This window comes from Myiozetetes cayanensis, unplaced genomic scaffold, assembly GCF_022539395.1.
Source record: "Myiozetetes cayanensis isolate MyiCay16 unplaced genomic scaffold, myiCay2020 scf13, whole genome shotgun sequence".
NCBI classification, from domain to species: domain Eukaryota; kingdom Metazoa; phylum Chordata; class Aves; order Passeriformes; family Tyrannidae; genus Myiozetetes; species Myiozetetes cayanensis.
This window is the reverse complement of record NW_026086937.1, coordinates 16,924,393-16,938,919: the sequence shown is the minus strand read 5'-3', so window position 1 is coordinate 16,938,919 and position 14,527 is coordinate 16,924,393. Positions and strand designations below refer to the sequence as shown.

The 14,527-nt window shown below is 45.3% G+C and overlaps 1 protein-coding gene across 5 annotated transcripts in view; it reads left to right on the top strand.

Moving 5' to 3' along the window:
* Positions 1-14,527, top strand: part of KCNMB2 (potassium calcium-activated channel subfamily M regulatory beta subunit 2) — a 98,857-nt gene that overhangs the window by 35,186 nt on the left and 49,144 nt on the right. For 4 of the 5 annotated variants that reach the window (XM_050308246.1, XM_050308244.1, XM_050308245.1 and 1 more), the window contains exon 1: positions 12,720-13,078. The exons of the other annotated variant lie outside the window; for it this stretch is intronic. In XM_050308246.1, coding sequence (XP_050164203.1) covers positions 13,005-13,078 — 74 coding nt within the window. In that variant the 5' untranslated portion in view covers positions 12,720-13,004. Of the gene's footprint in view, positions 1-12,719; positions 13,079-14,527 lie in introns of those variants that run through there. 5 annotated transcript variants of the gene reach the window in all.

Sequence of the window (14,527 nt, the reverse complement as noted above, 5' to 3'; positions counted from 1 at the left end):
AATGAAAGAGGATAGGTTTAGGTTGGATATTAGGAAGAAATACTTCACTGTTAGGGTGGTGAGGCCCTGGCACAGGTTGCTCAGAGAAGCTGTGGCTGCCCCATCCCTGGAAGTGTTCAAGGCCAGGTTGGATGGGGCTTTGAGCAACCTGGCCTAGTGGAAGGTGTCCCTGCCCATGGCAGGGAAGTTGGAACTAGGTGATCTTTAAGGGCCCTTCCAACCCAAACCGTTCTGTGAAAAAGAATTGTTGCTATTGGGGTTTTTAGTTTAAAGCAATTTAATCCCTGGAAGCTGGATTTACTGCTGGATTTTTCTCCAGCGCTGAAACACTTTTGAGGCTCTGCAAATCTTTTGTAATTAAGTGATGCAGAACCACTGCTTAGTCATGCAAACAAAATGAGAGTTAACTGAAAAGCTTTCTGGGACCATGAATGTTCTGCCAAAACTCAAAGCAAAAGATTCCTATTGTCAATCAAAAGCCACAAACACTTCAGAACTGTCTTTTGTGCATGTGCATTGTTGAGAGAAGGGCAAACGAGACAGAGTAAATATTTTCTGCAGCCTGTGAGATACCCAGGGTATCAAATATTGCTGGAAGGACACAAATAGTTTAAGAAACCTATGAACAGATACATAGCATTACTACTGCAAGCTGAGGGAAGAAAACAATTTTCCTTCAGTCACTGAAACATCCTAACCTTTACTAAATCCATTCTTTTGCACTGTCCTACACAAGACCAGAGCTGACTTTCAAAGAACAAGACTTTGGCAAGCAAGCAACAAAATTCACTCTGTTCTGCTTTGCAGCCTGAATTATGATTTTTCCCAGGGTAAACCCACTATCACTCCACTGAAGCCTGGGGAGCAGTCCCAGGCTTGGCCTGAGACAGCCAAAAACAAGCTGGCTCCTGGACTCAGTGACTTGCTGCTTTGGCATTTGAAAGCCCTCTCATTCATTGCTCCTTATAAGACATGTATTAATACACAGGGAATCTAGAAATAGTGGCTGGAGCATATGTTGCATTGGAAACTAAGAGGCTGCAACTGTGCCTCCTACTAGCTGGATCATTTTGTTTATTTGTGCCATTGTGTTTTACACCCTCCCCCACGTAGGATTGTAATTAAAGTCACCTGGAAACTTGTAATGGCAGCAAAGCCACTAACTCCAGTCCTGCAGGAGAGTACATTCCTCTAATGGTTTTACAGCATCTCTCAAACACAACCTGGTTCCATCTCTGTTCTCCAAGAATAGGTAAATATGTGGTAACTCCTACCCAGCTCCACTTTCTCCTCTGGAAATACGGGATGCTGTCCCAGCAGTGCTGGCCTTCAGCTCAGAGCACCCACAGCATTTCAGAGTCTGACTTTCAAGGCACCACAGACTTGCACTTGCACAGAGAAGGAGGGGAGCCCCACACATATTGCACGTGCAGTACTTTCCTGTTTGAACTGAAACATGTTGTAAACGTGGTTTAAGTGGGTTGTATATAAAATTCGATCTCTCTATAACCCTAATCTTAGAGATTACTAAAGGCTCTTGAATTGCTGAGGGATCAAAGATGAATAGTTATTTTAGCTTGTGCTTCCACAGCAACTTTTACAACAGTAGATATAATGACCAGGTGCTCAGCTGGTGTAAACTGCTGCAACTTTATTTTCTCTGCTACCAATAACAGCCAGTTCACATCATCCAAGGACTTCTTGGAAGGTCAGTATTAAATAAAACTGATACAGGTCTCACTGAACTATCTAGCATTTATTCAATTTTTGGGGCTTTTGCCAAGATCTCCACAGATGCTAAACAACTCATTACGATACTGTCTCTGCTGCAGACACCTGTGTTTGTTGACAAGTAAGAACAGCAACAGATATTTTAAAAGAAGAAATATAAAGAAAGTCTCCCACCCCTTGCTAGAATGCAGCTGACACAGTGGGACTCAGATCCACTGGTCCCATACAGCATGTAGCAAGGAAGAGCACTAGTCCCAGGTACCAGGCACAGGCCAGCTGTTTCCAAATTCCCTACTTGTCCCCATTTGCAGGGTATGTGTCCTGCATTACGCTGTGACCAGGGAAACAAGATCACTGTCCTCATGATAGCAAGCAAACATCACAGCTGTGGACTCACAGCCTCAGGCTGTGGGTTTCTCCATGGGGCAGATTGTGATGCTCAAGGGATACACAACTGGTTGGGGGTGGCTCAACAGGCAGCAGCATCCCCTGTAATGAATGAACCTGCTGTACTCCACACAAAAAACACAGAGCAGGGCTTATCTCTTAGGCTTCAGTTCAGTCCAGAGCTGCAACCGGCTGTGAAAGCCAGAGAGGAAGTGCAATTCAAAAGCTTTTGAAAGGCAAAGATATAAAACAAATCATGCAGGTGCTCTAAGAACAAAGTGTTACCTCAGTCTCTGATAATGCAGCCAGGTAACTGCAGCAGGGATCGCATCCTGCAATGAGAGCAGGCAACATCTATCATAGGAGTCTAAACAGCAGAGGTTAAGGGATACATTGTGGGAGCCTCTCTTGCATTATAAAAGAGTTTGTGAATTAGTCAGAGAGATTGGCAAAAGACAGGAAAGGCTGGAGAACACTTGAGCCTGATGCCAAAACCCACGAGCCACTGAATGGCTCTGCTGTTTCTCAAGCTAAATGGCTATTCACACCATTAGGACCAAGAGTGACAGCACTAACAAGATTTATCACAGAAATCTACTCTGGACTCAATGAAGAATTGCCCCAGTAAAAACCTGCCAGCTCTGCTGACGTATATTATCTTTATTAGAAAAGCCTCTCTGATAACTAAATTCATTAGGAATTTTAGCAATTCATTTCATCGTAAAAACTTCTGCGTGTGAATTCAGCACAGACAGATGCAAAGAGGAGCTTTGCAAAGACAGCATCATACTAACTCAGGGCTGTATTAGTCAGTGAGTGTAGCAAAGAGGAAGGTTTTAAGTAGTTATTTTTCTGCAAAGCACATTTATAAGTGAGATGGTACATTACCAAAGAGCCTGTGCTACTGCTGGAATTTGTATTTAGCCCCTCCCTTAGGCCCAGTAAGTCAGATGCAATATGGGGACAGTGATGCCATTGCCCTCAGACTGCAGTAATTAGTGTTCTTCATTGTTCATTTTTCTTGATTGAAATCTAGACATATTCCAAATTAGACACAAAAACAAAAGCAAGAACTTTCCTAATGACAAGTCAGTGAAGCAGGATGGAGCAGGATCCAATATCCCTCCCTCTGAGTTTTTCCACCAAAGCTGTTGGGTCAGGAGATGGCAGGCTTGGCTGTGACAGTGAGTGCCATCTCCCTGCCAAGCAAGGATGGGAAACCACAATAATTGTCACCTCCATTTTCTTTCCAATGTGACAGTGCAGAGGTATGAAAGGAGCAGTTTGCCCTGGTTGCCCTCCTGGGGCAGAACAGCCAGATGCAGCTTCTGGTACATCCCTGGTGCACAAGACCTCAAAGTGCCTCCACATTCCCAAAGCCTATCCAAAATTTGGCTTTATGACTGCTGCTTTGCACAAGCACTGCGTGAGCTCCAACCTGGAGCAAAGCAGGGCTGGAAAATAAGCAGCAAAGAGGTGAGTCTTGTTAGGGTGCAGGATTCCCCAGCTGCAACTGTCCCAGCCAGCAAAGCTGCTGCTCTAGCTCAAGCACACCTGGTGCCTGCAGTGAGGTGTCAGAGATGGCCATGGGGATGGGGTGAACCCCCTTGAGCACAGCCCTCCACACTGTGAGGCTGCCCTATCCCCGGGCAGTCCTCAGACACTGCCTGTATTTATGGTCTGGGCCACGGCAAGAGCTTTTGGGAATGCTATCCCAAGCATGCAGAGTGAAGCACTGGCTTCCACAGCTGCTCATTCAGCAGCCTCAGAACAGCAAATATTTAGAGTTCATGCACAAGTTCAGTGGTATTCCCTGGTGCTGCAAGATGAAGCTTTTAGCAGCAAGGTCACACAGAAATTCCAAAGTCTGCCACGCAACATCATCCCGTTCCCACACAGCCTGACAGGGCTCTCACGAAAGGAAGCAGCATCTCTTGTTTAAATATGTGTGCATTTATGTTCTCAGCTCTCTTTGTATATTCAAAAGGTCACACCATGCTTTAAAGGGTCAGGAATAGGGAGTGCAACAGCCTTGGACTTCTGACAGCAAGTTACTCTCTTAATCCTCACAACAGAGACATTCAGAGTGGTGCTGAAGGCCAAACCTCATTCTGCTGCTGAACTAGGGAGAATATTAAGTGAAGAGGGATGCACAATACTAACAACTCATGAACTGTCAATCTGACTGCTCCCCACTCTCTACCAAAAGCCACAGGTCAGAGTTTCCCAACCCTAAGCCCCTCCTTTCCCTCAGACAGGGCTGAGGAGGCAAACATGCACAAAACAGCAGCAAGGTATGATGAAATAAAAATTATCATTTCAGGCCAGTAAATCCATCCTTTTAACCACTGAAGAAATGAGTTCAACCTTGCAATAGTATTAAGACAAGTCTCACAGTAAAGGCAAATGGTGACTTGATTTTGGTAACATATTTGTATCCCTAGATGGCCAGTTTTGCCAAATGGCATGTCTAATCCTCCAGAGAGACAAAGACCAGCAAAACTTGAAGCATGTTATTATTACAATGGACAGGGAAGGAAAATCACCATAGAGAACCCAGGAACCCATCCTGTGCAAGGGGAAGGAAAGGGTCTCAGAGGTAGCAAGTGTCACGGTGCATTTAACTAAAACTCTGCTGGAGGAGGAGGAATAAGGGCTGACAGACCTGTTTTCCTAACAAAAAGTTCATCATGGTCTCTGTGGAAATGGGATGTCCTTCCATGTGCTGACTAGCAAACATGAAGAGACAAGGTGAGCGGGTGGACTGGAATCCCAATTGCATGGCACCAGGTTGGACAACAAGGGTGCTACATCCAGGTTTGCTACAACACTTCAAACCCCTTCAGGCCCAGTTTTAAACAAAAGGCTAAAAAATGCAAATCTCACTTCTTGCCAGCTAGAAAAGAGAATTTTCCACATCAACCTCTGAAAAATTGGGCACGTTATTGTTAACGCTGTGCAAGAAGTGGACATTAATTAATGCTGAATTGCAAAGAAATTCCAGTAGTATCACATATTTCATTCCTGCTGCTGCAGCAATGAACTTATTATGAATAAAGAAATTAAAAACATATATCAGAAGGCAAAATTAATGATCTTTCACTGATTATTAACTGTGAGCAACATATACCACTAGAGTAGAATGAAAGAGGAGGAATGTATCTCAGTGTTTGTTCCAGGATAAGATCACAGCCCAGAGCACATCCTTTGCTGCGAATGAAGTGTTTATCAAGTGACTTCAAAGATACTCGCTGTGACCTTGAGCCAAACATTTAATATCTGCCAACCAGTACGGTTTTTATCTACAAAACAGTAACAGCAGCGCTTACCTTCTGCAAATTCAAAGTTTCAGGTGTGGGGATCATGTTGCTGCTCCATCCTTGCACAGGGATACTACAACAATTGGGGGCACCCTTCAGGGTCCTTCAGGTACAGCAAGGGGACTGTGAAATCACATCTTGGAGTAGTATAGGTGGGGATTTAGGAGCAGCCTAAATAAATTTAGGACCAGCCTTCTTGAGGAGGAGCTGGGGGAACCAGAGACACCTGGCAGCACTAATCACCTCTTGCTGGGTCTCTTAGAGTCAGTCAAGGGAAAATTGGGGTCAAAGAAAGAGCCAGAGGTGAAACAAAACCAGCTGAATGGGATGAAGCAGATCAAGCAGTGTAGGATCAGTCAATCAAAATTGTGTTTGTGCTGCCAGGAGGGAGGTGAGGCTTTTTTTGCAAAGGTGTAGGATTGCACAATCATCCTTAAAGACAAGCGCCAAAGCCACAGCTGCAGTAAGTCAGTGATGCTCCAAGGACACCTGAGAGTGGCTCAGCTCCATGAGCAGACCTGGCCCAGGGACACCAGCTCTGTTCTTCAGCATTTGCCTGTTCCCAAGACATCTGTCACCCTGCAAATTAACCCAGGCTGACACTCATCCAGGCGCATCCACAGCTGCAGTGAACCTTCCCTGCAAGTTCCCATCTCAGATATTTATTTCAGTACTTCTTGCTTTCATATCTTTACTATTTTTACTACTTCCATTAGTCTTTTTGGCTTGAACTGAACAGTTTTCTTTCACATCATTTCCATCACTACTCTGCCCATATCCAATACATGTGTCAGCGACTGAAAAATTCCATGAAGCTTAGCTAAATCAATGTTTTCTGGTAAATAATAGCAGCATGTCCCCCTGTTCAAAGAAAATTATGAGAGATTTGTTAATGTAGCATCAGACGAATTTCTGTTTTATGTAATTATGCATTGAATTTAAAAAGACACGTCATGAAGGCAATCTTTACAGTCATAATAGACAATCTGTAAGAAAGAACAAAGGAAAATAATGTTAATAAAACATTAGACCCTAAGCAAGAAATATGCTTCATGTATCATACATGAGAAAAGATAGTTATTTGATGTAAAATGGAGTTGTGACCTTGCTGCAGAAGCGTTCATTACCTAACACTGCAACAAGCAAATTAATGGATTTTGGAATGGTGCAAATAACAGTAATAACAATAGTCATTTTGGTTCCTGGCATTTGCTTGCTGACAGACAGATTTAGCAGCAAGTGGTTTGTGTTATTTTTTTTTTATGAGAGGGATTGCAAATAGAATTCCACATAACCTTAAAGACATTACACAGAAGCATGTGTCTAGTGCAAGAGCATTACAAATGAGTAATCAAGGTTTTGCAAATGCTTCTAAGCCAAGGAGTGGAATCCCAGAAAGAAAACACTGGCTACCAGAAGAGCATGTGCTTTATTGCACGGGCACACAGGTGCATGGTACTATCAAGTGTGCAACATTCTGGCATTTGCATCCCTACATAGGATGGTCATGGTTACTATGGAAATTACCCTCGTGGTTTCATGTGCATTGTGCTCGTGATAAACAGTTGTGTGATAATTAGTCTGTGATGCTGTTTAAGGAAACTGTACCACTGCTGGGAAGTGTAGAATTGACTGGTTTGGACATAGTCCTCTCTACAGAAAGTCTCTCCCTTGCTAAGTGATAAGGGTTGTCTGAATTACCTCCTCCAGTAGGTCCCAGTTCAGTTCTGGCCCTTCTGGGCTGGACTGGACCTGCCCAAGCCCTGCTTTCGGCCATGGCACCACCTCAAATTATCAGCAGCAAATTCTGTCTTTAGCAGCTGATGGAGGAGGTTTACACTTCCCAGCCCCTCAGCCAGCCTGTCTGCAGGGCACCGGGAGCGGGCCACAAGAATGATGTGTTATTCCAAGCGAAAATTTACTGCAAGAGTGACTGCTGCTCCTGAAGGGGTTGGACAGAGGAGGAAAAGCTGATGGTGTCACAGTGATAGAGAGAGCACTGAAGTGCGGGGCCCCAGCTGAATGATGTGCTGCCAAAATTTAAGAAAAGGAGCAGAAAACACTGTACGGGGGGTTTTACCTCATTAAATCTCACAAAACCCAAACTGAGCCTTAGGAGCAGCTTGCGAGGGAGCAAGTATTCTGTGTGGAGCTGGCAGGATTGCCTTTGTTTTTCAACAAAGATCACAAATAGGTTTCTAAAACACTCTGATGTGTTTAAAATGGTGAAGTTACTAGGCAAGTAGGTACAATAAAAGAAACATCTCTGCAAATGGAAAACCCCCAGGCATATACGCCTTCCAAATGCTGTTGAAATTTTAAACCCTGATAATTGCTTTGTAATGTAAGCAATTGCGTTAAGAGCATGAACACTACAGCCCGTGAAGCACCACCTTCAGCTCTGCCTTCCCGAGTTTCCCTCGAAGCACCATCTGATTGCAATAGGCTTGACTCTAACTCATGGCACAGCTGAAGGCACGTGCTGAAGTGAGTTCTTTTGATGGACAGACCTGGTTTCTCTGTAGTTCTGTGTTCAAGACTGGCAGAGGGAGGAAGCTCTGTGATGTGGGGCAGCGCTGGGCACCGGCTCCAGTGCTGCCAGACAGGAGCCTGTCCTGGCACAGGAGGAGAGCTCTCCCAAAAGGGAGGGCACCAAACAGCTTTTGGTGACTACAGCCGTGATTTGTTAGAAACCACTAGAGCAAGGCAACTTTTCTAACAGAGAAAATTTCCTTCCTCAGAGTGAAACAGATTAAAATGGAGAGGGACAAAAACAAGCCTGGCTGCACTCTTGTAGGCTCTGAATTCAGCAGCTTCAGAAGGTGCATGTGAAATATATTCAATCTTTCCTGGGTTCTAGGTATTTCTCCTCACCCATCACTGCCCAGGTTGATGTCTGGCACCCTGCAGTGCAGCCCAGGTGCCCCATGCATCCTTCTTGCTCCGTGGGCAGCTGCCACGGCAGAGACAAGGAGCTGCCTTCCTTCTCACCACCTTTTCTAGGGACTAACACACAGAGTAAACCACCAACAAGCAACCAAAAAATCCCCCCTGTATCACGGAGGGAATGAAATGAGCAGGGAAATTGCCTGGAGTGGTTGGATTTGGTACATGGCAACCAGCAGCTCCCCAAAGCTGGAGTAGGAGCTCCATGCTGCTGGGCTATAGGTGACCTTCCTATAGCTGGCAGGTCCTCCAAGGAGCTATGCTTTTCATAGAACTTGGGCTGGAAGTGTGGTGGGTGCCTGCTGCAGACTTTCAGAGGTGAAAAATTTCACAGAACAGCATCATATTTTATGAGCAGTAGGCTGGAGAGGAAATGCTGTTTTGTCTATGTTAAAGGCTCTGAAACATTTAATTGAAAATCTTTAGCAACACTGTACTTATGAAAGGAGCTGGGAATTTGGCAATAGTGCTTTGGTGTAAAAAGTGTGCCTTTTGCAATTTCTGGGGAGAGAGAGGAGGAAAAAAAATCCCAAAAACCAAACTGGCCAAACTGTGACCCTATCCAGCTTTGCAAATAACTCAGGAAAGATGTGTTCAAACATAGGTGCCCCTGGTGCAAGTGCTGCACTGGAGCTGCCTGATGCACTCCCACAGATCCCAGCTTGACAGGGAATCATCCACACTTGGAATGTGAGTCTGCTTTAACCACACCTGTGCCCATTTCCCAACCTTTCGACCATGCTGCAGTTGTAGCCATTATCACTCCTGAGAGTATTGCAATTTTCTGTAATTTCAGTTCCTCAATTACATTGATTATCACATTAAACATTCCTGGTGCTAGAGGAACAAACTAAAAGTAATAAGCTTGTATCTTCCTAATACAAATGAAACCCATTTGTACTACTAAGAGTGTAGTGGGCTCATTGTTTCACTGTAATGAAGCTTTCATCTCAAGAGATCTAATTCATAAAAAATACTTGCCGATGCTCCACACGTTTCTTTTCCTTTTTTTTATTGCCACTAACAGTCCTTTAAGTTCATATCTCATCCAGCATTAGACAAGCATATGAAATAAAATGGAAGAGACACAAAAAAGCAAAAAACCCTATGTCTCTGATGGCAAGGGCCCCCTGTTGCCCTCAGGTAGACAGCCCTGTGCCCATCCAGGCTGTGGGCATCCTTTGTCATGCACCTTCCCCTGCTATAAATAGCTGCAACCACCTTTGCTCCTCTTCCCAAAATAGAAACACATTGCAAAGGAGAGAGGAAGAGCAAAACGCTGTACATAAGCTGTTTTTTGTGTATATATATAAATAGGAATTTGTAACCAAAACCACACAGGGTGGGCAATAACCCTGACAAGGAGATGTTGTCTGCAGGCATCTTCAGGGGAGCCAATTGAAGAATGCAGGCATCAGGTGAGGGGTGAGGAATAGGCAGGTTTTGATGCTTTTCAACTTCTCCCCATGCCATGGTCCGGGTCACAACAGTGTGATTAAAATGTATAACATAAAAATTCATATCTGACTGCTCCAGAGCTTCATCAAAGGTAAACAGTCCATCTTCAGCTCTGCCCACTGCCTCCACGGGGCAGGACAGGCTGCCTGCAGACATCGCTCCCATCAGGGGCTCCTTCTGCCTCACTACTTCCCTCCAAGAGGCGTGGGCCCAAAGATCTGGTAGCAGCAAAGGTTTTGAAGCTTCAGGAAGAAAACTAAAAGGCAGGAAAGAGGCAGAGGAAAAGCTTCTTGTATTTCCTTTCGGGTCTGAAGCAGCAGCACGAGACCCCACGGAGCAGGGGCTCACCTGCCCTCCCCAAGCCTCAGCACCCACAGTGGCAGCAGGAGAGCAGGAAGGAGAAGGATGAGCATCAGTCTTCCCTTTTCCCCTGATCAAGGGGGGACAAGGCAGGCCTTGCTTATCACAGCTTTGATTATCTAAAAGCTCTTCCCTTATCCAGAATGAGGTCGTGTTCCTGACATGTTCAATTGCATCAAAAATGAGCTTGATTATCTCAACCCTTGTTTATCAGAACCAGTTTATTGTCACCCATATTACTTGATAAATGAAGGTATGAGGACTTTTGGCTTTGCTGGTATGGGGCAGCACATTTACACACAAGCTTTTGCCTGCTAAGATTAAACAATCTTCTACCACAGGTCTGAATCTGAGCAGGTCTGGATCGTACCTTCCCAAGCAGAGTATATAATCCTGTGCTTCTCCTGCCCAGACATTAGAGATGTCACAACACCTTATGGGAACACAGATTTTGTCTCAAGTCAATGGTGTCAATAGCCCTACTGCCAGAGCTGCCTGCAGGAGCCTTCCTCCAGCTGCTGGGTGCTTCCCAGGGCTGAGCAAGCTCTCACAGTGAGCTCAAAAGCCTCTTGCAGGGATAAAAAAACCTCATGGATCTGCTGCTTTGTTGCTATTTGTTGTATCAGTTCAGAGGAATTAGTGCTGTGGGACAGAAGGTGCATAAGGCCAATGAGAAAATACGGAGAGGAAGGTGACTTGACCAGTGCCTGGGCTGTGGACCTGCCTCTCTCTCCCCTCTCCCTCTGTTTGCTTCTGCCAAGAGACAGGGCAAGGGCTGCTGGCTGGGTTTTGCAAGGGAAATCTAGGAATGGTTTTGGATTTCTGATTTATCTGGTAAAAAGAATTGAAAGCAGCTCAGCTGCACTCTTTTAGAATTGTCTGTCCCCTCCTCTACCCCGGTGGGCTCAGCATCACAGAAAGCCCCACTCAGAGCAGCACAGTCCTGCTGGAGCAGGCACAGCAAGCACAGGGAGTCAGAGCTTTCTGGTTGCAGGTGCACCAGACATGCATAACATGAATACTCATTTCTAGCTCTGTACCATTGCCTCATCCTTTAATAACCCCAGGCAACTCTCACCACAGAGTTTCCTGGCCTCAGGCACTCGTGGGTCAAACTCTTCACTTACACTGACTTTCTGAGCACAGTTACTCACTATTTCAAACACAAAGTGTTCTAAGCCTCACTTTGGATCAACTTTTCCAGCAATGCTGGTTCTTAGGGAAAAAAAAAACAAACCATCAACAAAAAAACCTTCCCGAATCTTCAGTGAGCGCCTTCCCTCTGACTCCAACAGACACCAGAGTGCAGGCAGCACTTTGCTGTGTGCTGAGGAGGGGGTCAGGCAGCAGGGGCTCATTACCAGAGCCAGAGGGCAACCAGGCAGCATCAAACACACCAGGCACACCTCCTGCAGAAAGTCACCCCATCCCTGAATCTTTGTACTTGGCAATCAGTCCCACGCAAGGCCAGAAATCTGTCTTATTAAAGCGTGAACTGCTGAGCCCCTTGTTAAATGCCAACCTCATCTTCTCCTGTGGGATTATTTACCCTGCAGATGGGGTTACTGGCCCTGGAGCAGCAAAAAAGGATTTCTGGCAGAGATGAGGCAGCTGGGGCACATTTGCCATCCGTAGGGTAATATTGTGCTGTCTTACAGAGAGGCTGCTTCCCACACACGTCAGAAAATATCCAGTATAGCTGCTTGCACACAAGGCATATGCTTCTGTATAAGGTATCTATATGGTGTAGCTCCTCTTTCTGTTTCACTGTATTTTATCTTTAAATTGGGAGAGCTTTTTAGTAGCAAATCAGAGAGGAACAGCTAGTTACCAAGGAGATTCTCTGATGAATCAGAGACTGACTGGTATAAGATCTAGACAGGCTGTAGCTTCTTAATTTGTGAGACCTTACATTTTAAACAGAGAGGGAAAAAGTCCAACTGTGGACCACACCAGCAAAAGCAGCTTTTATTTTTGCCATAGGAGCAAACAGCAAGTGCGCAGCGTGGGAAATCAGCAAGCAGCCGGAGACGAACGGGAACGTCTCTCCGGCATGCTCTTGACTCAGAAAAGCAAATACCACCCAAGGACAAAGTGATCTGATGGAGGTGACTGAGGGAAAGTCTGGGAAGCCCCTGATTTCACACCAGCACATGCAAGGGTACACAGGGATGAGTGAGCGCTGGAGAAAGAGCTGAACGCCTGCTTCTGCACAGCCCTGACATTTCGGGAAGTAAAGGTTGGCCAGGAGAGGTGCTGCCTGTCTGTGCGCTGGCCACGGGCTCAGCACAATATTGGGACTGCCCCAGCCTGAGCTCGCTTTTCTGCCTGACTCCTACACTGTTCTTCCCAGGAGCAGGTGAGAGGGATGAATTTTGGCAAATGACAGCAAAGGCTCCGACTCCACGCCGAGCACCCTGCCCTCACGGGAATGGCCATCATGTCCCAGAGGAGCCCCGGCAGTCAGGGATGCACAGGCAGAGCAGATGGGAAGAAGAGTTTTTATAAAGGTGGGGATAACAAGGAGCTTCGTGAAATAAAGTTGGGAGAGAGAAAGCTCAGCTTTTTTTGGGCTGACTTTATTCAGAGGGTCTTCACACCCACTTCCTTCTGACGTCTTCTTTCTGTACAGTTACTGAATTCTGGTGCTTCGCCTCTATTTAAAAACAAAATAATTAAAACTGCCTGGAAACTACAAGAGCAGCAAGAAGTATTTGAAGACATTGAGAGACAAGATACATGGAAACCTTCTGCTTGTAGATAGGCTGTTTTCCCAAAGGTGGAAATTACAGGAGTATGTAGATGAGAGGTAAAGTCTCCCTCTCACATCCCATTGAAATCTCCATTTTGGGCACTGCTGCTCCGCTGCTGCTAAGGTAAACCTGATCCTTATGGGGGGAAGCTGCAGGATGGGCTGAAGCATTTGGGATGGGGATGGTACTGAGAGCTTAGACAGGCTGCTTGAGGTGTTGGGGAGTAAACAGTAAAGCATGTATTAGAGCAAATTCAGGCTCTGCTGCTAAGTGCACACTGAAAAAGTATTTCCTAGAGCGATTACATCTGAAAAGAGGGTGGCACGAGCCAGGCTTAAACTGAGGAGTCAAGTGAAGGACATTTTATTAGTCAAACAGTTTCAAGTGCTGTTTTGATTTATAAATTACACTTGCTCTTCTGAGGAACGAACTCGATGTTGGTAGCATGTGCAGGCTGGAGTCAGAGGCTTAGAGTAACATTTAAGTGGTGCATACTGTGATGTTTCACAAGGGGACAGCTTAGAGCACCCTGTGGACCTCATTTGGAAAACAAAATACTCCAGAATGATGCAATGGAGACTGAAAACAGCATATGGGGTAGGGAAGGGACACAAGAAACACTCCCTGACAGCAAGCTGCTCTTGGAACCACAAGGAAAAACTGTCAGGAAATTCCAAGCTGTGGCTCTCAGCCAGCGGGTAACTCGCTGTCCGTCCCCCTCCAACTTCACACACACAGGAGCTCATGCAGCGTTCACTGGCAGCACTTCCCAGCTGTGTCAGGCAAATTGAAGGTGTAGAAGTAGTAAATTAAAACATACTGCCAGCTTTAATACACTTTATTGGGCTTTTGGGTCTTATTTGACTTCATATTTGTGATCTTTATTGACTTTAGGGGGAATTGGAGTCGTTTATGTTTGCATTTAAAACAGAGAAGGACTGAGGACTTGCACACAAACTTCCACACTGCCCAGCTTACAGACATCGTGCTATACCCACAGCAGTGGCATTACTCCAGCCCTGAGCTGATTTGGAATATCTATATTCCCCAAAATACATTCAGAGTCTGCTTTTCCAAACATGTACAAGAAGCAGCAGCTGCTAGAAGAGGAACTGTATCCTTCACAGTAATTTTAATCCAGGAATAGCAAACAGGCAGGTTAGGGACTTACAAACATAAAAACTGAGGCAGCAAGCATTTAAATAATTTGGATAAAAACTTGCAGCTGAATAGGACAAGTGTCCAGATGGGAACTTAAGTCTTCATTTCCACATAATAGCAATCTGGAAAGTCTTGGAAATTAATTGTTTGTGATTTTTGCTGTGCAGCACAGTTGGTCTGAGCACAGGGACCAGCAGTAGCAAAATCCATTGTGGTGTGGTCCCGGGGCTGGAGGAGCACCTGCATTCTGCCTTTGCTTGTGAATTTCATCTGCTGTAAATGAGTAGAAGATTGACAATGATCTGAGCAGTTTTGGAGTTAGGTTTGTCATGTTAGGAGTTAGATTTACACATGTCTGTGCAAACACCAAAAATAAGGTCAAGGAAAGAGGTGGCAGCTCACATTTCTTGT